Source organism: Cebus imitator, unplaced genomic scaffold (genome assembly GCF_001604975.1).
Source record: "Cebus imitator isolate Cc_AM_T3 unplaced genomic scaffold, Cebus_imitator-1.0 Scaffold40, whole genome shotgun sequence".
Taxonomy (NCBI): domain Eukaryota; kingdom Metazoa; phylum Chordata; class Mammalia; order Primates; family Cebidae; genus Cebus; species Cebus imitator.
The window spans coordinates 8,196,847-8,222,560 of record NW_016107355.1 but is presented as its reverse complement, the minus strand read 5'-3'; the positions used below and the strand labels follow the sequence as shown (position 1 = coordinate 8,222,560).

Here is a 25,714-nt window from a genome sequence, read left to right as displayed (position 1 = left end):
GAGGTCTCGCGGAGGGACAGCGGCTACCGGCCCCGCAGCGCCGCGCACGCGATGCGTTCACGGCGGTGCGGGGTGCCGGGCGCCGTGCGGGGGAGGGGGCGCGCGCGCCCGCTGCCTGCTGCGAGTCGCGCACGCGCGCCGGGGACTGCCTGCCCCTCTCTGTGACTTGCCTGTGTGTGTGCGTGTGTGTATGTGTGTGTGTGTGCGCGCGCGCGTGAGTGAGAGAGGAGAGAGGGAGAAGAGAGCGCGAGAGAGGGTGAGTGTGTGTGAGTGCATGGGAGGGTGCTGAATATTCCGAGACACTGGGACCACAGCGGCAGCTCCGCTGAAAACTGCATTCAGCCAGTCCTCCGGACTTCTGGAGCGGGGACAGGGCGCAGGGCATCAGCAGCCACCAGCAGGACCTGGGAAATAGGGATTCTTCTGCCTCCACTTCAGGTTTTAGCAGCTTGGTGCTAAACTGCTGTCTCAAAATGCAGAGGATCTAATTTGCAGAGGAAAACAGCCAAAGAAGGAAGAGGAGGAAAAGGAAAAAAAAAAAAGGGGTATATTGTGGATGCTCTACTTTTCTTGGAAATGCAAAAGATTATGCATATTTCTGTCCTCCTTTCTCCTGTTTTATGGGGACTGATTTTTGGTGTCTCTTCTAACAGCATACAGATAGGTAGGTATCCTTTGTGCTATGCTTTTGAATTGTGCATAATTTGGTGGTAATCTTTGTTCATAGTGTACAAATTAATTCATGTCATGTAGACTTATGTCATACCTTGACTGCATTCCAGATTTAAACTACCTAGAATATACATGTTTTTCTTAGGATGAAGCAAAAGGAAACGACTACGCCTTTTATACAATCGAGGAAAAGGTCCTCTCATTTCTGATCCCCAAATTTTATTAATTTTGCCTTAGCGACATTTTCCAGTTCGCTCAGATTCTCTTGGGGTCTGAAGGCAAAGCTTGTGATTACAAGAAAAGATGAAGGTTTCTGGCCGCCTACCTCCCCCTCAGACTCTCATCTGGGTCTTGACCCCTTGGCTACCTTTTGGATATTCGGCCCCCGCTGTCCGAGTCTGTAGATGTGTTTATTCGGCCTATTAGCTTGAATAAGAGACTCTTGGACTGTTGGGCGCTAGCGCGTGCCCCTCCTTTCCCTCCCGGACACTGACACTGTTCTTTTTGCTTGCTGTTTGTTCTTTGCAGGGGGGCTATTTCCTAGGGGCGCCGATCAAGAATACAGTGCATTCCGGGTAGGGATGGTTCAGTTTTCCACTTCGGAGTTCAGATTGACACCCCACATCGACAATTTGGAGGTGGCAAACAGCTTCGCAGTCACCAATGCTTGTAAGTAATGAATATTCATGCCTTTTGGGTGCTGCACGCGGAAAGCTAGCAAGTGTGAGTGTGTGTGTGCGTTTCTGGGGTGGTGTGTGTGCGTTTCTGTGTGTCAGTGTGTGGGTGTGAGTGACTGCACACGCGCCTGCGTGTGACGGCGTAGAGAGAAGGTGGCTGTAATCTCGGGGACCCCCGCTGGCTGGAGGGGGCTGAAGAGGGGGCGAAAGGAATTGAAGAGTGTGCGCATTAGGGAGCTGGGGTGAGGGTTGAATCGGGGGAGGGCTGCTTCCTTGGGTTCAAGGGGTTTTCGCTCCTCTTGAGTGCTTCAGGAGAAGCCCTCCCACCTCGCTCCCTATCGCGCGCCTGTTGGCTCCCTGTCCACAGAGAACACGTTGTTCCCCAGGGCGCGCAGTCGGGCTGTTGGACAGATCCCACGGGGGACTGCCGGAGCCCGGTGGCCGCCTGCCCCGGCAGCTGCAGCTCGCGCCCGCGGCCCAGGGTTTAGATCCGCAGCGCCGGCTGGGCTCACCCTCCCGCCCTCGCGAGCCCCACTATCTCCTCTTCGGGACAAGTTGTTGAAATGGTTCTGGAGTTGGGATGGGGCTGTTACATAACGCCCACCCGAGGGGCGAGGAGCGGGACTGACGCACGCCCAGGCCGGCCGGCTGGCGTGGGGGTGGGGCGGCGAGGAGGGGCGGGGGGCGCGCTGTCAATTTCTCTGCTCAGTTGCGCTTCCGCCTAAGTTGGAGGGGGTGAGGCAGCCGGGGGCTCCGGGGTCAGCCGGCCAGCCAGGCGCGCTTTCTTCTCAGGTAGCTGGGCTTCAGCGGGGACAGCCGGGGCAAAGGACTGGAAAGCTCCGGCCGAGTTTGAAAATCTGAAGTCGCTGATCAGCCATTTTAGTATTTGCAGTGCTCCATATTAGCCCTCTCACTCCGCACAGTGCTCCGGGACTCGCTAGGAAGCTCCGTGGCGGCTTCACATAAAGTACTAGAAGCCGAACAATTAGGGATCTAAAAGGATTGGTGGGGAGGCCGGCGGGCCCCGGGCCCCGCGCTCGCGCCCCCGCGCAGGCGTGGGCAGGCAGTTGCGGCCACTGTGCCTTCCTGCCCTCTTCCCGGCAGCTGCCATCATTTCCTGCCGGCTGCTCTGGGGTGATTCTTTCCTGCCCCATGTTCGCAGTCTTTATTTCATAGATAACAATTTGGGGGAGATTTGCGGATGGCTGACTTCCCAGTTTGGCTACACTGCGAAGGGGTTTGGGGAAAATTACCACAGGAAGAGCCCAACTGCAGCTTTCCCACGTCACAAAAACAACTGGTTGCCATCCCACCTCCCTATTTTAAGCTTTAGTCGTATATTCCGTGATTGAGCTTGGTTATCTTGTCAGGTCCATCATCAACTCCTGCAACTACTGTCACCTGGAAGAATGAAGAAACAATTTTCTTTGACTAATAGAATAGGGGCATTGTGTGGTAATACTAGATGCTTAGGATTTAATTGTTTATAATGGACCTCTTTAAGAAGGTTTCACTGCTACATATTTTCTTCAAATGTTGATGCCAAGTTAGAAAAGAAGGAAGAGCGGATGTGGGGATACAGAAGGAGACGGGGAGGGGGTGGAGAGAGAGAGAGAGAGAGAGAGAGAGAGAGAGAAAGTGGATTTGCCGCTTTGAAAAACGTCCGTAATAGAATATCTCAGAAAATTTTAGTATATGACATACAAAGAAATCGACTTAATTAAAATTTGAAGGCTTTTATATTTGACCTATTTACCCAGCAGATTTAGACTCTTCATTTCATATCAGTAAGTTCCCATTTTTCCTGAATTACAAGTTTGTCATGCAACTGTTCTGATTGTATGCAATTGTATACTCACGTGAAAATGCTTTGAAAAGTAATGAATCCTAAGAAAAGACTGTGGTTATGGGAAGTACGTAGATTTTAAATGTTAAGTGAAAGTATTGACAGCTATACTTTGTGAAAACAATGATTGCCAAGTTCACTCGGGTGAAAATAATGAGAAAAACTTTCTGAGAAAATAACGTGTCCATTGACAAAATGAATATTACTTGAAATGCTGAATTACTATAGTGGAGCCTTGTAAAGATAAAAGACTGTAGTTAGTTTAGGTTGTTAGGTTTAGATACTCATTCTCAAGATTTTTAAACGATTTTTTTTAAAATAGAATTTTTTCTGAAATAAAATATATAGCAAGAATATGTATATATATTAGACACATACATAAATTCATGAATTTGCAGTGAACACATTCATGTAATCAACATGTGGATTTCTTTAAACAAAATTGCCACACAATTTAATATGTCCATAGTTCTGAGAAGCTGGAATAATCAAGCCTTCATTTGCACAGTTCTTTTCCCCTCCTCAGGAAGTGAAGCTGAAATAAATATGTGCACATTTCCAGATCCTAAAATTACTCCTGCATGAATTATTATAGGATGGTAAAACAAATTATTTTTAGGAACAGAACACGTTTTAAAGATGACAACATGAGAATTCACAATCATGGCATTTGCAACCCCATGTTATAAGTAATCCTACTGATTGCTAAAAAGAACTAGGAGGGTATGGTGACAGAAGAGAGGCTCATTGGATAGAAATTTCTGGAGCTGACATCGACTCATTGACTGGGAAAATTACTTAACATATTTGTGATTCTGTTTCTTTATCCTCTTAGACATTTCAAAATGCAGAGATTGCAAAATGAAATAGAGAATTGGTATCCTTCATTTTTTTTTCTTTATGGTTTTTGTGCTATGGACAATAGAAAATGTAAAATTAGTTTAACTCTTTTGAGACATAATGAGAGAGAGAGGGACAGGGAGAAATACTTATGTAAACTGCAATCACAAAGTCAAGAAATGGATGAAAATCTCCAGTGTCAAATTTGTCAAGATGGGTCTTGATCATTTAAATCCTGCTTAAGGTTTTTCTCCAATGCTTATTCTCTGTTTTCTTGCCTTTTTATTCAGGGAAATCTATGATTATTTTCATAGTAAGTGGAAGTAATAGCATTAAATACATTGATGGCTAAGATGAAAACATCTTCTTCCCATTTCCACCAGAAATCTCAGGAGTTTTGCTATTTAACGACATTATTAGATGATATGTGTTATCATGCAATGCTCTTAAAATAGCTTGCTCTTCCAATCATAAAAATCCAACGGGGCTAAATTGGTGTATTTAAAAAGTAAGAGTGTTTTATACCTTAGCAACATAATTTCAAAAAGAAAAAGTTATTAGTTTACTAATTTAATTTTATTCCTGAAATGGAGGAAATAATTGGGAAATGTTGAAGTTGACGTTGATATAAGGATCCAGGGAGATTCACTGAATGGGTTAAGGTTATACAAAGAAAATGAAGTCATTCTATTCTGAACTGGGTAAAATGACTGTGTGCCTCTTACTGAGCTCCCACATCCTTCCCTTTCACAATCACAGTGGGATAATGCAAGTACCTACATATTTTGTTCCGTTTGTTTCCATGGGTACCTGAGGCAGTAGAACAGATTTTCAATTTCTTTCCTTTTTTCTCCATCCTTCCCTTTTCCTTTTCCTCTCTCCCCTTAATCATTTTTTCCATTCCTCCCTCCCATTCTTCTTAGCTAAAAAGAGTACTAAGAATTTTTTTTTCCTTAAGGTTGTTCAAACGTATGCCTTCGTTGTGAAAAATACAAAGCAGAAAACCAGAAAAAAAAATCTGAGACTAGTATCTGATGTGTTCAGCAGTTGAAGCCAGTGATGGGTCCCAGGAATACAATCATTCATTCAATAAATATTTAGCGGATGCCTTCAAGGCGTCAGAGAATAAATGACTGCTTTTTTCATGTTAACATTTTTTTTTCTAGCCTTTTCCCTCTATGATCTTTTAAATAGTTTTCAAAACCTGTAGGCCTTCATGCCTTTAGTATGCATTGGTAGCTATGGTCTTGTCCAGGATCCTTAGTATGAGGATATGAGGGAATTCCAGTAGTTCTTAAACACAAGCAGTTTAATACAATAACTAAAAAATTCTGCCTTCTTGTGAAAATAGTAATTTTGCTATATATATGTGTGTGTATATATATATATACACACACATATATATAGCAAAATTACTATATATATATATAACAAAATTACTATATATATATATATATATATATCAGGTATTATATGTAATTAACTAACAAAACAGTAGCAAATTTTAGGAAAATACTAAGTATTTTTACATTGTAAAGGATTTTCGTAAACTTTTATGCTAGCTAGCTAATAAAGTTTGCTTAAAATAAAACTGTGTAAAAGGGCTAGAAACATGAGTACTTGATTCTATAGGGTTTGAAAATTAAAAGTATTAAATATTGAATTTACTCTTCAAAATCTTCTCTATTTCTTTTGATGACTGAATTTAACAAATGGTTATTAGTCTAAAAATAATTTAATAGTTTTACATTTCAATTCCATATAATAAAATAAATCATAAAAAATATTATATTGAAGGAAACAGCAAATAAAAATCTACTTTCTCTCTAAGCCAGCAGATGGAGATGTTGGAGAAAATATTGTTGTTTCATAAAACTGTTGCGCACACCAAATACCTTTTAAAACGTGGTAAACAAATTTATATGGATAAAATGAAAAAAAAAGACATCTAATTTGAAGAAAACTATTCAAAATGCTGTCTGGAAAATAATGTTCATTACCTTTTAAAAATAGATTACCCTATGTTTTATTTTTTAGAAGTTAAAGACTGTTAGAATAGATTGTAAATGCTCTTGGAGGAGAGAGAATTCTAAAATTGTATTTTTTCAATTTTTAAATCTTGATTCTCCAGCTATCATTTTTGAGCTGCATTTATTATCATTAAATTTTAGTCACAAATTACTGAGATTGTGTATCTGTGTTCATAAAATTAATTGATGTTTGCTAAGCCTTTATTACACTTGGATGAATGGACTTCTGTGTGTGTGTATTTATAGTTATAATTATAGAGTGTAAGTAGTTACAGATTGACTACACTATCTTGTTTTGTCATGTTTGTTGAGGTATTTACGAACACCTGGAGTTACTGAGTTTAATATATGCAAAACTTTCATAAAACTAGACTCAAGTTGTACTGTCTTAAGCAATATAAGAATTCATGGTATGAAGAAAACCACGAACACATGTGCCAGGACACAATACCGTGAAACCAGGCATTGTAAATATTCAGTTACATTCAATTGGAAATTTTGATGAAATGCCTTTTTGTATGTCAGAATAATCTGTTACTGAAATATTTGCAGTTAAAATTTCATACTTCATTTATCACTGAAGAATTTCAAGAAAATGAGTGTATTAAATAGAAATCAAAGAATGACATTGGTTGAAATATTCTATTTTGAGATGAGAGAAACTAAGTATTTAAATAAAGATTACCTTCTGAAACTATAGAAGCTTAAATTATTAAGAATTTGTTCCTATTCTATACTATTTCTGTTTGAAAGTCTTGCAAGCTTCAACCTGCTGGCTCAAGAGGGATGGAGCATTTTCATTTCACATCAAACCTTTAAAGTGCTGGGGACATTGTACTGAGATGTTATGACAAGTGGGTATTGATTTATGTTCAGATCTCAAATTTTCTCATAATCTCTTCCAATAACACTTAGCAAATTTTCAACTTCTTTGAACCTTGAAAATTTTAAGGAAGGCTGAGAAAGAGCAGTTGTTTTCTGGTTATTTTAGTGCATTGCTGTATAATTGAGTTTTCAGAGATATGTGTTTTTCTCTTTTCCTCCTCCTCCCTTTTAATAAAAAAGTCAATAGAAGTACTTAATCTGCCGAGCAAATGCTATTACAAGAAATAAAGTTTAAACTGAGATAGAGAACTTTTTTTTTAAGTGAGCAAAGAATGCATTACATTCAGAGGTAAAATCTTGTATTTGATGTAAATAAATGCCAGCTGGGTATTTCATATCTTTTGAAAGTAGATCGTATTGAAGATACCCCAGATTTCATTAGGTGTTTTCTCTTTTATTATTATGGCTATTTTAAGTACACATTTCTTAGGTTCTCTCCAATAATCTACATAATTGCCAAACCTCTTCTATGACTGTGCTTCTTCAGTACAACAGGAAAATGAGTTGCTGGGTTCAATGTTAAAATTAGAAAATCTCCCATGATTTGAAATGTTCAAATACCAAAATGTTTATCAAATCAGGTTTTACTAGTTTGGAATAAAGAATGAATGTGATTCTTACAATGCTGTTGATGTCTACACCAATTATTTTTCCATGCTATTCAATTTTAAAGTATTTTGTCATCTTTGGTAATTTTAACTGATAGAATGAAAACATTTTTAAATTAACAAAGAGAATGTAAAATATGGCCTTGTTGAAGTCAGGCCCTTGCAGCTGTTAACTGTGTGTTCTTCACAAGGCCTAGCTCAGTTTCCAGTGCATTGATTCACTTAATAATTATTTACCTATTCATTACGTTTAATTTTACAGTAGATGTTCGTATCATAAAAAGTTATAATTTTTAGATATAGAATTTTGTGTTTTCTATATATTTGGATTTTGGAATACACAATTTACTTTGTAGCTTCCTTGAATACTATTTAGGCAGAGGTGTAATATATTTATTTTTCACTTTCATCTGCAATCTAGATATTGTCAAAGTTGTTATTTTTATCTCTAAGGCTATATTGATGTATGTTAAAATGATATGCTGAATATATGTACAATATACATATTAAAAAGGATTTATAAATGCTAACTGTGAGGATGATGCAAAAACCATGTTGCGGCTGGGCTCGGTGGCTCACGTCTGTAATCCCAGCCCTTTGGGAGGCGGAGGCGGGTGGATCTCCTAAGGTCAGGAGTTTGAGACCAGCCTGGCCAACATGGTGAAGCCCTGTCTCTGCCAAAAATACAAAAGTAGCTGGACATGGTGGCATGCACCTGTAGTTGCAGCTGCTCAGGAGGTTGAGGCAGTAGGATCGGTTGAACCCAGAAGGCAGAGATTGCAATGAGCCAAGATCATGCCACGGTACTCCAGCCTTGGAGACAGAGCAAGACTCCATCTCAAAAACAAAAAACAAAAACAAAAACCATGTTGCAAGTGAGTAGAACAGAACATACCCTTATAAGGGGCCTGACTGTTATGGGTCTACCAAGCTTCGATTTTGGTTTTAGATGTTCCAAAAATGTGACCATACATATTCCTTGAATGGACACAAAAATGTTTTAGTAACTCCCTCCCTGCCCCCAATCAGGATATTTTATACTACAATTTTCTATACTAATTCCTTTAATTAATTTAAAAAATGTACAGAATCAGAAAAGTATTATTTTTACTTTTTAGATGGTGTCTGGGAATGAGAACTTTCTGGGCATAGTTTCTCTTTGTGGACCAGTTACTCTATTTAGATTAATATGTGAAATTATTTTGTATGCATATCCTTATTTTTTGTTTTTTAAGCCTGCAGTCTATGTTTAGGGTTTGTTTTCTAATAATTTTTTTTTGTCTTATTTTCATTCTGTGGATAACTTTCTTGGGTGAAACACATTGTTATTACATGTTTTACTTTTCACACATTATCAAAATCAGTGGTAAAATCATCCAAAGTGTTTAATACTACTCCAGCCTGGGTGACAGAGAAAAACTCTGTCTCAAAAAAAAAAAAATAGAGTCTTGAAATTTATAGATATCTTCAGCTGAATAGAACAAATAGATTTAAGAGATGCCAGGTTCCTTATACAAAGGGAATTTATGAGTAGCTAATTTCTTAGATTGTTTACATTTTTGTATTCATGGTTCTCAAACAAATGACATATGTAATGTTTATAGTTTTACTATTTGGATTGTTCTCTAGAATTTTACTTTATAATTTTATATATTTATGGTTATGTTATGTTGATACTTAAATTTTTCCCTGACTCTTTCAGTATTTCAGATATAAGCACAAACTGGGTTGAACTGAGAAATGGCCTAAATTTTAGTTCTTTTAAAATACTTTCAATAGGGCATTTTACTTCATTTCCATGAAGTTTATTTACCCTTCATATAAAATTCATTTCACATAATAAATACTATGATGTTTACTTATTATAGTCCTCTAATACTTTCACTCCGATGAATTCAGTGAACCTGAGAAGGTAGTCTTGCAATGTAAATACTTTTAGTCTAACCTTCCTAAATACCCAATTTACTGATAGAAATGACTGAAAGGTGTTTATATGAACCAAGTATACTCTATGCTTATTAAAACATGGTAGAGTATTACCTGATTATTTAGCCCTATAAAAATAGAAAATGACCTAAGTTAATAATGTCTAACTTCAGCCTGAATTGAATGGAAACTCAAGTTAAATAACTTGATATAAGAAAAGTTTCCTCAGCCCATAAACCCTTTGCAGGTAAAATTAAGTCTCCGTATTAAAATACCCTTCTGTTTCAGATAGAGCATTCATTTTATAATTTCTCCAGCATCAGTATTCAAGTTATTGCAGTAAGAATATGTCAGCAATTTGTTTCTATATATATTATTTCTTGTGCATGAATTAAAGGATAGAGTGGGGTTGTTAAAATAAATAGTTTCAGGGTAAGAGAAAATATTTTTTTCCTTATTGTAGATTGAAATTACTATATTTCTTAAAAGTGATGGAGGGGAAGCTGTGGATAAAAGGGGAAAACTCTAAGTGCAGCATAACTTGGGGTGCTTGGTAGGGCTGCAAGAATTTGGAACTCGAAATTAGTCTCTCCTTCCCTTCTTCTCTCCCTGCCTTCCTCCCTTCCTCCCTTCCTTCCTTCCTCCTTTTCTCCCTTCCTCCTTTGCTTCCTGCTTCCTTTCTTCCTTTTTTTTTTTTTTTTTTTCGTTTAAGCTTCTCTTTGATATTGATGTTTGCTTAGCTTGCATGTCTGTGGTCAATCTTCTATATTAACATTGAGCTGCTATAGAACAGTGCATTCTTATAATAATATTAATTTTATCAAATAATAGAAGCTAGTGTTATTTCTAGAGGGAGACATGAAAAAGAAAGGAAGCAATATGTGTTTTTTCCCTATTTTATTATTTTAATTTCCTTTTTTAGAGACAGGAGATTGCTCTGTCCTTCAGGCTGGACCGCAGTGAAGCTGTCATAGCTTGCTGCAGCCTTGAGCTCCTGGGCTCAAGCAGTTCTCCTGCCTCAGCCTCCCAAGTACCTGGGACTACAGGTGCATGCCGCCACTCTCAACTAATTTTATTTTATTATTACTATTATTAATTTTTGAGACTTAGTCTTGCTCTGTGGCCAGACTGGAGTGCAGTGGCATGATCTCGACTCACTGAAACCTCCGCTTCCCGGGTTCAAGCAATTCTCCTGCCTCAGCCTCCCCAGTAGCTGAAACCAACCACAGGGTCACGCCGCCACGCCTGGCTCATCTTTTGTATTTTAGTAGAGACGGGGTTTTACCGTGTTGCCTTGGCTGGTTGTGAACTTCTACGCTCAGACAATCCGCCTGCCTCGGACTCCCAAAGTGTTGGGATTACAGGCGTGAGCCACCGCGCCCGGCCATAATTTTATTTTTTATTTTTACAGAGACGAGATTCTCGCTATGTTGACCAGGCTGCTCTTGAACTCCTGGCCTCAAGCGATCCTGTCACCTCCACCTCCCAAAGCACTGGGATTATAGGCATGAGCAACCATCCTCAGCTAACAATATGCATTTCTCTGAGGCAAAAACACAAATTTAAGGCACTTTATTATTCTGGGCTGGCAAAAAGCCATCCTTGAAAATTATGAGATAAAATACTGACTGAAAAGGTTTGAAAAATTTTATAGGTAAAAATATACACTATGGAATATACTACTAGACTGTGAATTTTATGGAGAGCATGTACTGTGTCATAGTAAACTTTGTCTTTTGGTTAAGGTACCTGAAATGTAGCAACTTTTGATAATTACTCCCGGGGCTCATCTTAGTAGAACAAAGAAAGGTTTGTCTTTTAGTTTATGTGATACTCATATTATATTTCTATTTCCTTAACACCTAAGTTGAAGATTTTTTTTAATTAAAATGTCATGATATTTTTCTTTATTCATGGATTTAGTATGTCTTGGAAGAATATTTAAATTAATGATAATTCTCAAATGATACGTAATTTTTTGTCATTGAGGTTATTCAAAAATTATTCAAAGGAAAACTTAAGACTGAAATACAGAACACAGTGAGTTTTATTCTGAAAAATAAGGACTACAACATATACAATAATTAGCTTGGTCTATGTATTTGAAAATATCGTTATATACACTTTGGTGATGCTAATTTGGAAAATTGAAAACATATTCCTTAAGGGCTTTAAGCTATTATGAATTACATATATTTAAAGGGTCTACCTGTGTTCACTGATTCAGCAACCACATAAATAGCTTCTACATTACATTTCTACAGTGTGGGTAAGGTGGGCTTTTTTGTTTGTTTGTTTTTGTTTTTTGATTGTTTTGTTTTTTGTTTTTTGTTTTTGAGCTGGAGTTTAGCTCGTGTTGCCTAGGCTGAAGTGAAATGGTGTGATCTCGGCTCACTGCAACCTCCACCTCCCGGCTTTAAGCAATTCTCTTGCCTCAGCCTCCTGGGTAGCTGGGATTACAGGCGTGCGCCATCATGTCCAGATAATTTTTGTATTTTCAGTAGAGATGGGGTTTTTCCATGTTGGTCTGGCTGGTCTCGAACTCCCGACCTCAGGTAATCCTCCCGCCTTGGCCTCCCAAAGTGCTGGGATTATAGACATGATTCACAGCACCCGGCCAGGGGTTTTTTTTTTTTAAAGCATCTCTCATCATTGCAGGTCTAGCAGAGAAAGATCTCAAAGTGGAGCTCTCTAGAGATGTGTGTGTTTTGCTAGGTTTTTTTGAGAAGTACATTCCAAATCATGTCATATTTTTTTTCTTTATTCATGTGTTATCTTTTGTTTGTGAGAAATTGAAGAATTTCTATCTTGCTTTTAATCTATGCATGCAATGGGAGATATTTTGCTTTATAATTCCCAAGCACCTTTACCATTTATAATTTTACTTTTATTTTTTATCAGGTTTTTAGTTTTTACTGGTTTGTGCTATTATTACTAATTTACATATAGAAAGGAAATTATGAGAACACAGGCAGCAATTCAGAAGGAGATATGAGGAAGCTACGTATATAGTTTCTTTGGAGGGAAAGATCACAAAATATTCTTCTTTATATTGCAGAGCACACACAAGTTCAGGGTTGTCATCTTAATGATGAATACAAAAGTTTTTCATCTGTGAAGATTCTTTGTAGAATCAATGTTGGCTGGATTTGTTGGGATTCGGAATAGCATGGGTTAAGCATCTGCACTTGGAACCAAAATCTGGTCTTTGTACTAGATGTGTGACATTGGACAAGTTTCTTAGTCTACGTCTCAGTTTCCACCTCTACAAAGGGGAAACAGACATATAGGATTGTTCAGAAGGTACACATTAGTCATAAAATACTGTGAGCTGTGTTTGGCCCATGTAAGCACATAAAAACTAGCAATATTTTATTATTACTTCCTGTGTTAGATTTTTTGGATAGTTTTGATGAGCACTTGCTATGAGAGGCAGAAGACAAAGAAAAATGCACTTCTAACTTTCTTGCTGGCATCTTTTTCTACTGTTTGTAAACCTAGGCAGGACGTAATGCCATTTGTTGACAAAGAAGAGACTAACAAAATAAATCACGTAAATCACTTGAAGATATATTTGGTGCACTACAGTATGAGAATTATTTTTAAAACCTGAGGTGTTGAAACTCAAGTAGTACTTTGAATTCGATCTTCCCCTTTATTGCATGTCAGTTACATTTCAAAATGTTGAACAATTTGAAACTCTTATAATTTTAGTAGATATTTCCAGCACATAATTAAGATATCTTAACATTTCATGGAACTGAGCACATTATGGATTCCTAATGTTTTATTTTATTTAATTAATTAAATTAAATTCATTTAAATGAAAAGCAGCCAAGAGAGCATAGACTTTGAATTTAGGCAAAAATATGTTTGAATATAATTAGTAGCTTTATGGTACAGTCTGTGTTTTTTCCTTTTTGTAGAATAAGGCTCAGTTTCCTTGTCATATCTGATAATGAGACATTACATGAGAAAATAAATGTGTAGCTTAATTTATCAGAAATGTTTCCAGTATTTCCTTCTACCCTCTATATAAGCCCTTTACTGGGAACCAAACCCCATGCTCAGAGCAATGGAGGAGAATAAAATGGAACGTTCTGGCTTGAGAAAGCTTAGATATTTTATAACTTTATGTATATATTTTTTTCTTCCTGAAACACTTTCATATCTGGTTGATCCTCACTGTAGCTCGGTAAAGTTTATAGTATAAGTGAAATTATTATTATGCCCATTTACAGATAACAAAACAAAAATGTATGTGATTCATTCTAAGCTGCTATAAAGTTGTGGAGAAGCTTTCACCTGCAAAACAAGTTGGCAACTTCTTAAACCAGAGCCTCTGCTTGTCTCAGTTGGCAACATAGCTAGTATATTTGAATGAGCAGCCATGAATTAAAATCATGGCTTCAACATTTACTAGTTCTATGATGTTGTATTAATCAGTTAAACTTTCTAGCCTTGTTTCCTCCTCTGTAAAATAGGGGTCATTATAACACCTGCCTCATAATGTATTTGTTGGGTTTAAATGATAGTAATTGCCCTGTATAATATAGTGAATAATATTGCCAGTTTCAGTTATTCCAATTCCCCCAAGTATATATTGCTCAGATATACTTAACTCCGTGCTTACAGGTGCATGGAAGAGAAGGTAGCTAATAATTTTCTTTATGAAATTTTCAAAATAATAAACTTTAATATAATCCAACTATTCAAGCTAAAAATAGAGACTAGGATTTTACTTTATTATTATTTTTATAATTCTACTGAACATGTACATTTTACAAGAATTTTGATGGGTTCTTGATCCACAAACCCTCCCCATTCAAAATTCAACAGATATATAACAAGAACTAAATCATGCATAATTTTAAAAATGTGGATGGGGATTAACATTTCATGTGGATATCTGATACTATTCAGTTAGCAATCCCACCACTGATACATTTGCACAATAAAAATGATGGTAGATATTTCCCATGAATAAGATCTTATTAAACTTGGGACAGGTTCAATTTGACTTCTTCCCTGGAGATCTGTTTTCTGCATCTTGCTGCTGGTTGGCTAGGTCACCGTCATCTTTTTTACAAGTTTCTTCCCCAGCATAATATAAGGAGGCTCTTTTTGTCTATTCCTAGTCTGTTGAAAGGTCTGGAAGGTTTGAAACATTTTCAAATAATTACTTGGTCAGAGATTACTTCTTTTAGGGAGCAGAGAGATGTGCAGTTGTGTGGGGTGGTGGGGGGAAGATTTATACTTACCGATAATGAGTAAAAAGGTGGACTTCCTACATATGAGCTTTGTGTAGTTCATAAAATATTCTCTACCTTATTCTGAATTGACTCTTATTATTCTTATATCGCAGTTAACAGCAGCGACATGAGCTCTTTAAAGGATCATAAGACCTTTGGTCAAAATTACTCTTTTTAAGCAAATCTATATATTTACAAAATAAAGTTATATTGATGACTTTGGCTTTGGGCTGGAGGTGGAATACACTGATAAAAGCCAAATACTTCCTCAAGGACCTAGAAATAGAAATACCTTTTGACCCAGCAATCCCATTACTGGGTATATACCCAAAGGATTATAAATCGATCTCTTATAAAGACACATGCACACAGATGCTCATTGCAGCAGTATTTACAATAGCAAAGACTTGGAACCAACCCAAATGCCCATCAAAGATAGACTGGATAAAGAAAATGTGGCACCTATATACCACGGAATACTATGCAGCCATAAAAAAGGGTGAGTTCTTGTCCTTTGCAAGGACATGGATGAATCTGTAAGCCATCATTCTCAGCAAATTGACACAGAAAACCCAAACACTGCATGTTCTGAATCATAAGTGGGTGTTGGACAATGAGAACACATGGACAAAGGGAGGGAAACATCACACACTGGGGTCTGTTGGGGGGTGGGGGGTTAAGGTAGGGATAGCAGCGGTTGGGGAGATTGAGGAGGGATAGCATTGGGAGTAATACTTATGTAGGTGATGGGGGGATAGGCAGCAAACCGTCATGGTATATGCACACCTATGTAACAATCCTGCATGATCTGCCCATGTACCCCAGAACTTAAAGTAAAATAAAAAATTTTAAAAAGCTGCATACTTATCTTTAAAGTGCTTGTATCTACTTTGTATGCACCAAAATTTTTATGGGTTCGAAATCTTTTCCCTGTGGCAAAAGTAGAAGTTGTTAATCTAGGTTGGCTAGATGATTTATTATTACATTAGTCTCTGTAATAGACATTATTTCTAGGTCATTTGTAAGTATTATCCTATACTTTGGACCTAGGTTTTAAATTATAAACAGAAAAGGTAATTCCCAAAATTATAAAGAAAACATTAAAAAGATTCTCAATGAAAGGTGAAAAGCCATCATCCTAAATACTGATTTAGAATATATTGCTGAAAACCTGGGTAGCCAAATGAGTGGTACTGCCGTTAACAAACTAATAATGCCAATTGCAGATCTGTTAACAGCAACTTCAATTTTTTGAATCATATTTGGAGATGAAAATTTACATATATTTTTGTATATGATTTTTTTCTTTCATTGCCAAAGTCTCTTCAAATCAGTGTAAAGTGACATAGGCTACATAAGTTGCTGGGTAGTGCTTGTATAAATGAATTTATGTGGATTAGTTAATTAATTGTAATAAGTACTATTTTAGGTTGTTAGCTGAAGAAGCAAGTTGCAAGTTTTAAATAGTAAGTTTTACAAAATATTTTAAAATGTCAACACATAGTTTAACACTTTGCTAATGTCTCTTGTTGAAACAGATTTTATGTAATTTAAACCTTGATTATTATAGTGGTTTGAGAATTTCAGGTAGAATATCATGATTATCTCAAAAAAGTTGATGCAGCTTTAACATGCAACAAAAATTATGTAATAAGAATGAAAATATTTGCTTACAATAAAATTTTGGCACCATGGATGATTTAGAATGTAAAACATGCAGAAAAATTGAATTTAGCTTCGTGCAGTCTTTATATTTTGAAGGTTAAAAATTATGATGAAAATAACCATGTGTATGGAAATTTAAAAAACACTACACACGGGGATATAATAAATATTGTCTTTCTTTCGACTCTGTTCTGTGTCTCTGAGATAATCTCTATTGATGGTTTCCACAAATGGTACTATAATATGCACTGTTCTTTATCTTGATTGTTTTCGTCTTAACATAAATTGAGTGCTCCTCTTATGTGCAGACATTTTCCTTTCCCTTTTTTGTAGTTATTAATGGTAGTCTGTTGTTATGTAGCCTGCTTTTCGTTGATGATTGTTTCCCTTTTTTCTGTCTCTTTTAATAGTATGCCCAAGTGGGTTTGTAGAATAAATTGCTAGTCAAAAAGTGTTTGCATTTAAAACTTCACCAGGTCTGCAAAAAAGGCATCTCAATTTACAATCCTTCAAGAGTGTATGAGTATGTCTGTTTCTGCCTAATATCACAAGGGGTACACAATGTTAAACTTTTTAAAGCTTTGCTCTTGGTATCTTATTGCTTACATTTACTATGGTAAGACATCATTTGTATTTCTGTGTACGTGTGTGTGTGCATACACACACCTGTTCATTCCTTTGTCCGGTTTTCTTTTGGGTTGTTGATCTATTTATGAGTGAGTCTATTTATTATTAGTTGATATGTACATTAAAGTAACAAACACTTGGTGATGTGTTTCAGCTGTTTTACCTGTTTTTTTGTCTTTTTAACCTGTTTATCACTTTTTGGAATGACAATTTCAGTTCATGATTTTGATGAATACACATATCCTTAAATTTTATTTAGTCAAATTTGGAAATTGTTTGCTTAATTGTCGCATGAATTTTGTGCTTTGCTCAGAAAAACATTTCCCACACTATTTTTTTTAACTGCCTATGATTTAATACCATCATACTTTGGTTTTATGTTTCCAAATCAATCTGAATCATCTGGCTTTATGTGATTTTAAAAAAACCTGAGAGTCCAATTTTTTTTACCTTCATAAGGTTAGCCAATTGTCACAACACAGATAAACATGAATTTTTTCTTAATTGATTTAAATGTATAAGTTTTGTTTTGTTTTGTTTTGTTTTGTTTGTTTTTAATTTTGAGATAGGGTCTCACTCTGTTATTCACCTGGGCTGGAGTGCAATGGCGTGATCATGGCTCATTGTAACCTCAAACTCCTGAACTCAGGTTACTCTCCTGCCTTGGCCTCCTGAGTAACTGGGACTACAGATCCATGCCACTGCCTAGTTAATTTTAAAAAATCATCTGACTGTGTGGACCAGGCTAGTCTCGAACTCCTGGCCTCAAGCAGTCCTCCCATTTTGGCTTTCCAAAGTGCTGGGACTATAGGTGTGAGCCACTACACTTGGCCCAGATTTTTTTCTTAAGTAAATAATTCCCTAAGGAGTTACAAACAGATAGGGAATTTACCCAGAATGTGAAACAAAGAAGATTAAAACTATTACAGGTAGAGAGATGTAAAGTCATGCAAGGCATCTGTTTCCTGAGCAGTGTTGTTATCATAAATTGTGCTTTTGTGTTTCTGGGGTCTCAGATCAATAAAAGAGGATGTCAGATTTTGAACATTAACTGAGCCCAGAGGGATAAATAAAGGATTTTATTATGTTTTTTGGCTTGTGTCATAGCAGCAATATCACTTAAATAGACTACTCGTGTTGCATATTTCTTAACCTACATCAAGATTTAAGTAATGGGTTATGATTATGTCTTGTTTCTTGAATATCACTTGGAAGTTAATTCAGTGTAACAATCCATATGTGTTCACAAATAGAATATTAAAGCTAAAGACCGCAATCTATATGCAATAAAGAAAGGTGAAGAAACTCAGATACTATGGCTTTATTAACTAATATTGTATTCAGTTTCATCCCCAGTTTGTCTTAAGAACCAGTTATGTGCTCTACTTAAAGCCAAGAATCATGCTATTTATGATATAAATTTGATTTAAACTGGAAAACTAAATAAAATGCTAAAATGTTATTTGCATCAAGATATACTTTCAGCCTGCCTTATGGTGTGTGTCATAAACTGTGTATTTTTGGCCAACCATCAGGGAAATTTATAAATCTTTAACCACCTCATTTTGTGGAATTATGAACTGAATGTGAGCTTACCGATAGGGGCAAAAGATGAGCAAAGACCTTGAAGACCCCTTGGCTTTCCATGACCGTTAAAGTGGAAAGATTTTAACTTTCAGTATAATTTAAAGCAATATATTTTGTACAATCTGCAAGACTCTACTCATCTGCTTATATTTTAATGTATCATTTCTTGAATAAAAAATATTGCCCTTGTTGAAAAAAATAAATTTACATGAGCAGAACTGCATTAAAGCCATTTGTAAACTTCATTTTCATAGCTTCATAATAGTCATGCCAATCATTTCCATTTTTGCAAGTTTTTAAAAACTCTTCAATTTTTGCAAGTTTTAAAAAATCCTTTTATCCATTATAAAATATTGCTGGAAATGAAAATTTTTTTGCATATGTATTTTTTACCCTTTCAGATGACTGAAGTATAATTACTGAATTAAAAGCCATGTAGAATTTAGTTAAGTAAATCAATTTCTGATATATGCTAAGGAAATCCAATCCAGTTTATAATACTATCGACAGTCTATGAAAGTCTAGTCTTTCATACCCTCAACATCATTGTTACAAAATTTTAAGTTCTTACATATTTGATATCTAAAAATATTTTTGTTATATAAAATAGTTTTTCATATTTATTGTTGCACATTTCTGTTTCTTTTTTAATAAAAAGTTTATTAAAGTCTTTTGCTCTATTTTTATTGTCATTGTGGTATTTTTTCCTATTGAATTATGTGAGTTATTTATTCAAGATGACTATGGCAGAGGAAGATGGGACTAAAGAGTTGCAGATCTTGCAATTTGATGCTTCTTTCCAGAGAAGAACCATGCCATATTAGCTTGCATGTCATTGATTAGAACTACTCCCATGAAATGACCAACTTCAAGGGGGTGGAGTTTAATCATCCTTGTGTCGAGAATAGAACTGTATATTATTGGTGAATATTAGTAATGCCTACAATATATGGCACCCCTTTGCTAATTAAAACATATTTAATTCTTTGCCATGGTTTATTTCTTCTTTCAATTTTGTATATGATTTTTTTAAAGATACGGTTTCAAAGATATGCAATTTTTTTTTTGAAATGTGTTCCCCTTTGATATATCTGCAAATGTTTAAAATTTCCAGTAGCCAAGGAGGACAGAATGGAAAAGAATTTGCGTCTGCCTATTCTTCTAGTGGTTAATTCTATATTAGCAACAAAATTATATTGTTTCTTTTATATTGCTCTATTTTTTTATTATAATTTATAATAATATACTTGAAACCATGATTTTAACAGAAATATCTTTCAACTTCCTACTTTATGAATTGATGACATTAGTGAGTCAAGATTGAGAACATCTATATTCTACTTTGTATTTATAATTAATTTGTCCTATATATATATATATTTATATACACACATATCATTTACTTTAAAAACAAAAAAAATCAGTATTATTCAATGCAGTCAAGCACCATGCTATAATTAAATTTTCCATTTTTATAATTTTTTTCTGTATATTTGAAATTTTCAAATGTCATTATACATTATGTGGTTTTAAAATATGCTTAAGTTCTTACTATCATATATATAATTAATGTATTCTAATCTTTCCAAATATTTTTTTTTTCATCTCCCTTATGCAAACTAGGTTGGTTTCTCTTGAAGCTCCTGAACAACTGACATATTGGGATCACACTATCCTTTTGTGGTTGACCATATAATTATTTCTTGACTTATTTCTTCATATGTGTTAAATACATTTTTTTATTACTTACACTAGATTACTTAAAACATATATATGCACACACACATATAAGTGTGCATGCATATGTGTATGTGCATGGGTGAGTGTGTGTATAATATTTTAATGAAATCCCTGATTGATATGTTGGAAAAAGGCATAAATGCCTTCATGATATCCCTAATATTTTTCATCTTACTTACTCTTTCTATTCTTCAGAATACATTCCATTTTTCTTTTCAAGATCAATTGTGCTCCAATTTGGAGCAATTAATCTAGGTTTAGATTACATTTTTCTACACTGTTTTTAAAAATATCTTGGAGTTTCTCATTTTATTGTTTTCTTTGTACTGTGGGACTTGATCTTACATTTCATTTATCTCCTTTTCTTCCTATTATATCTTTCTCCACCTTATGCCTGGAGAGCACCCACTGGAGTTTCCTGTTTTCCTGAAATATGAAATCAGTGTTCTCTAATCTTACTGCACTGCTGTCAGCAGGGACTTTCTCTTCATTCTTTTGATTTGAGGCTTGTTTTATGAACCCCTAGATTTTAATTTCTCTTTTTTTCTCGTTCTGATTGTCTCTAGAGCACCTCCTTAAGTAACTTCCCAACAAAGGGTATTTTGGAGGTAAATTATCTGACTTTTTGCATGTTTGCAATGGTTTTAATTCTCCTTTCATATATGACTGAAGGTTTTGCTAGATATAGATTTCTAGTATGGAGATCACATTTTCTTAGAACTTGAAAGGGAATGACCAACTTGTCTTCTACCATCAGATGTTGTTTGAGAAGCCTAATCCTTGTTTTTTTGTGCATTTATTATTTCCTTTGTGGCAGCTTTCAGGATCTTTATCATTAGTCTCCTTAAAATTCACAGTGATGTATCTAAATGGGGACTTTTAAAATCCATCCTATTTAGGACTCAAGTTGAAAACAGATTCCCCCATGAAGATCTGACAGATTCTCAGGGATGAATACGTAGAGGGCTTACCTCTCTCCATTTGCTTTAGTTTTTTCTAGATTTATGTTTAGTTGTTTTTGTCCTTCTTGTATTTAGTGTAACATAGACAAAAAAAGATCATACATATTTTTTTCTGATATTATACCTTTAAGGATTTTTACTAATATAATGCAATTAAAATAGATTACATAGCATTCATCTGTTTGGCTGTGTAGAACATCTACTTCTGAGATTGCCTTGAGTGGTTCTATCTAAACAGTACTTACCCTCACGTTTGCTTCATCCCTTCTTCCTCATTGCATGGCTATTAAAAAATACAGCTTTCATGGAATTTTGAAAACCATAGAGAATCGTTGGGAGAAAAGAAATGTGTTTCTAAGTGTTGATGAAAAGGCTACAAAAAGCAATAACTGAACATTATAATAAGGGAAAGAGATGAGCAGGAAACCTTAGCAATGGCATATACAATACGTGATTTGGTGTGTGTGTTCCACTTTACCAATTCTCATTTCATCTTTGTAGTCTTCTCTCTTGTATTTAATGATAAGTTGCCTTTCTTTTCTCTTTATAAGATTCTGTAAAACTTTATATTCACAGCTTTATCTTTGCTATCTCGTTCTTTTGGTAGAGTCTTTCTGTATGTTGGCAGGGTAGTTGAACATTTTGCATCATTTTACTATTTTTTCTTCAGCATATGGTTTTGAATTTTAAATGTGAAGATCATTATAACCTTCATATTTAGAAATTTTTCCCTAAAAATCAGTCAGGTTTAGGCTTCATTTATGTTTTAGCAATACACTAGTAATGAAAAAATACTCAGTAGAAAAAAACTATTAAGTAATTGATATAAGAAACAGAGCCCTGGAAATTGCAGGATTTTATTGTTTATTTTCTACTTTTTCTGATCCTTTACCTTGTTGATAATGGAGATGAACTGTTGCCTCAGAAAATAAAAGCACACTGAAACAATAACCACATGAATAATATGTTTATGGTTGGGAGAACGTACAGTTCACCAAGTAATATTTTTTGATGAAATTCATAAGATTTATCTTATGCTTTCTGATGTTAGAAGTACTGATAAGATTACAAATCTCATATAACCATTCAGAAAAGTTTACCACTTTTCCCCTGAAAAGAATCTATAATTGATTTTCATTATTTACAGTAGTTATATTCTAAAAATTCTTCTCTAACACTGAATTAGCAAATACTGAACCATTGCTCCTAGGGGAAATTGAATTAGTTTCCTGTGAGCCTCTCATCACAACATTTTCATCAGCTGATCAATACATAACATTGTTTGTGTGTTTATGTTTACAAACATCTTATTTTATATATATTGTTTACAGACATCTTTCTTAATATATATTCATCCATCAACACTGAATTCATGCCCAACAGTACTATAATTCAAGCCTGAAGAGAGCTTATCCAACACACATATTTTCTCAGTAAAGCACATCACAGCCTTCTTGTGCTTTAGAATGCTAGACAGCAATGCATATCTATGCTGGGGAGCCACTTTAAACAGTGAAATTACTAACAAAAAGTGCAAAGATGCAAAATAAAAATGGAAATTAAATAGATTGCCAAAGGACACTTGCTTACAGTATGAAAGCTGACACAAGAAGGCAAGTGTTGCCTTGTTTGATCTCAGCTGGAGATGCGTGCCAGGTAACTCAATTTTTCACTGCTCTGCAAGTGTCCATGAATGACTGTAAAAGTGCTGCAAGTATAGATTTTGAGGTTACAAATACATTTTAGTGAGTAGGCAAATTCACAAATAATAAATCCGTGAAAAACGAAGATAGTTTCTATTTGCTTTGAGCAAGTTTAAGCAAAACAGATAGCTTTTTCTTTATTTTAGAAATCCGATACAGTTTAAAGGATTTCACCTTGTTCTGAAATGTTTATAATTACCTGTGCTGACAAAGCACCTTGGATTTGAAAGGATTTGGATCTGAATCTGTGGAAGAAATTGAGGGGAAATGAACATGCTTATTCTCACAAATTCAAATTCATGGTGGCACAGCTGAAGGACAAAGCATTTTCTTTTGTTTTTCTTTTCTTGTAGTGAGTGTCCCCTAAAAGAGAAAGATCTAAAGCACTGAAGGACATTAAGCTTCTTTCAGGTGTCTAAGCAACAATTTTTGTGGATCCTGTTATCACAGGATTTTTCCGCTTTTGTTTTGCTATTCTTTTCACGGGGAAGGTTAGAGTGCTAACAAACATAAAGAAAAGTGAGGATGTGTACTGCACGTACCTGTGCAGAACTGGCACAGTATTTGGCTCTGAGCTGGGATGGGCATAGGCTTTATATAGGCTTACCAAAATCTAGCTATCATTTTCCCTGCCCGAAAGATTATCCTAAGCTCTGAGGGGATAGAGGTGAAGAGGACTAGAAAGGTATACCTTCATGGAGCCTGTGTTAGAATGGGCGAATGATGATAGATGACAATTAAAAAACAAACAAACAAACAAAAAAACAGAAAAAAAAGTGTTACAGCTTGGGAAATACACTTTAAAGGAAATCAGTAGGGAGCAAGATGGAGGAACTAGATGAAGATGCTATGCTAGGTGGGCTGAGTGAGGAAGGCCTCTTAAACAGGTAAGACCTGAGCTGCGACAGGCAGATGAGAACCAGCTGGACATATGAAGAGTTGGGGAAAGAGCATCCCTGGTAGAGGGAACTGAGTACAAAGGGCCTCAATGAGAACAACCTTGGAGTGATGACTCTCAAGTGGAAAGTAACTTTGCAACAGAAAGAGACAGCAAGAGAGTGGGCCAAACAAACAAACCAATGAAAGCTAGAGAGATCAGCAGGAGGCAAAGTGCACAGCTCATTGTGAGCTATGGTAGGCAGCATGAATTTTGATTTAGGTGAATTGAAGATCTGCATAATGTCAGACTGAAAGGTTCACAGTAAGGCAAGAAAAGAATCTTAACTGCCTACCTCCTTAGCTTCATCAGAGCGAAGGTCAGCAGCAAAAATATTCAATGGGAAAAGCAAAAAGATTTCCATACTCACAAAATCATTTCAGGATAAGAAAATATATTCATCTGATTAGATTTGGATTTTTTCTTTTTTTTTTTTTTTTTTTTTTTTGGTTGGAAGCAACTTGTTCCGAATGAACTTTTCTCTAGAAATGTCTTCGGCAACAAATAGTTTTTATTCTTACAAGGATGTAAGGTTCATTGTGTTTTGGATTGTCCGTAAAAGAGGCCACTAACACTAGAGTGATTACTCAGAACCTTTAAAGTTTGTCTCTAACTTGGCGCTAAAACTATTTTCTAAACAATAATCTGTTGGCTTTGACTTCCAACCTCTTCATTGTGAGTGATTTAAAAAAAATCATGGACTGGTCTGGCCTCAGGGTCACCATTTCCCTCTTTGACTCCTCGTGCTGAGTCAGAGTTGCTAGTTGTGAGGATGAATGGGGCCTTCCTGTAGGCATGTCTTTGGTTACATGAATAGTTTGTACTCTGAAAGCCAGGGTGGAGAAAAATCTGAAATTTAATTTGCTCATCTTCTGATTGTCTTGATAGCCCTGGCCAATTTTTTTCATTGAATAAAATAAATGCTACATAAAAAAAGTAATAGCAGAAATATTGTCATTTTCTGAAAATTTATATTTTTCTCAATTTGTTTGTCTGTTAGACAAAAACAGGCATCTACGCACAGTAAATGAGGTGATTATTTTCAAATACAAAATGGTCGCAGGCTTAGAGAGTGTAATCAGAGCTTCCAGTATACAAGGCTATTTAGGGAAGCTGTGATCTTCCTATAATCTCCAACATGACTATGGCTTCTATTTTCAGGTGATAATTAAGGTGGCATCATATGCTTCAGGGCTTGTTTCTGCTGCCAGGTTCAATCTACGTCCATGGAATGAACTCTGCCTTCCTTGTGGAAAAAAAAAAGAAAACACTCTGTTTTTCTTTTCTCTTGATGTTAGTGATAATAGACTTGGAGTTACATGTCATTTAAAGGAATAGAGTCCAACCTAAAAACAAGTCTCCTGAATCTTCTCCTATCTGCTTCATTAGAATATTTATGATTTCTAAGTGAATTAAGAACAGTTTTTATTTTTTGAAACTGTTAAAATCTAATAACTTTTGAAAAATGAAAGTTTAGGGGAGGTTTCCTTGTACTGCCAGAAGCGTAAGTGAAATGAGATCCAACTATAAAATATCAGGACTTCAGAGCCCCAGGATGAATGTCATGCTAAGTAGTAAAAATAATAAATTATCAGTATTTGGGGGACGCTTTCTAGAAAGAAGGATTCTAAGACCTCTCTTGATAAATCTTCATCACAATGTAACTCTTTTTGTCAAGAAGTTTTGCCTTATGTCTGTCTGAATTATATTCTGCTGTAACTTAAACATCTTTTCGTGTAGGCAGCCCTCTGAGATAG

General features: G+C 35.7%; 1 protein-coding gene across 8 annotated transcripts in view; it reads left to right on the top strand.

Annotated features, from left to right (window-relative positions):
- Positions 1-125: 125 nt before the first annotated feature.
- Positions 126-25,714, top strand: part of GRIA2 (glutamate ionotropic receptor AMPA type subunit 2) — a 144,988-nt gene continuing 119,399 nt past the window's right edge. For 6 of the 8 annotated variants that reach the window (XR_001824338.2, XM_037737607.1, XM_037737606.1 and 3 more), the window contains exons 1-2: positions 126-664; positions 1,201-1,341. Coding sequence is in view for 7 of the 8 variants with exons in the window: in XM_037737607.1 (XP_037593535.1) it covers positions 577-664; positions 1,201-1,341 (229 nt within the window). In the remaining variant the exon portion in view is untranslated. The remainder of the gene's footprint in view (positions 665-1,200; positions 1,342-25,714) is intronic. The other 2 variants (XM_017526026.2, XM_017526027.2) reach the window with 2 other exon arrangements.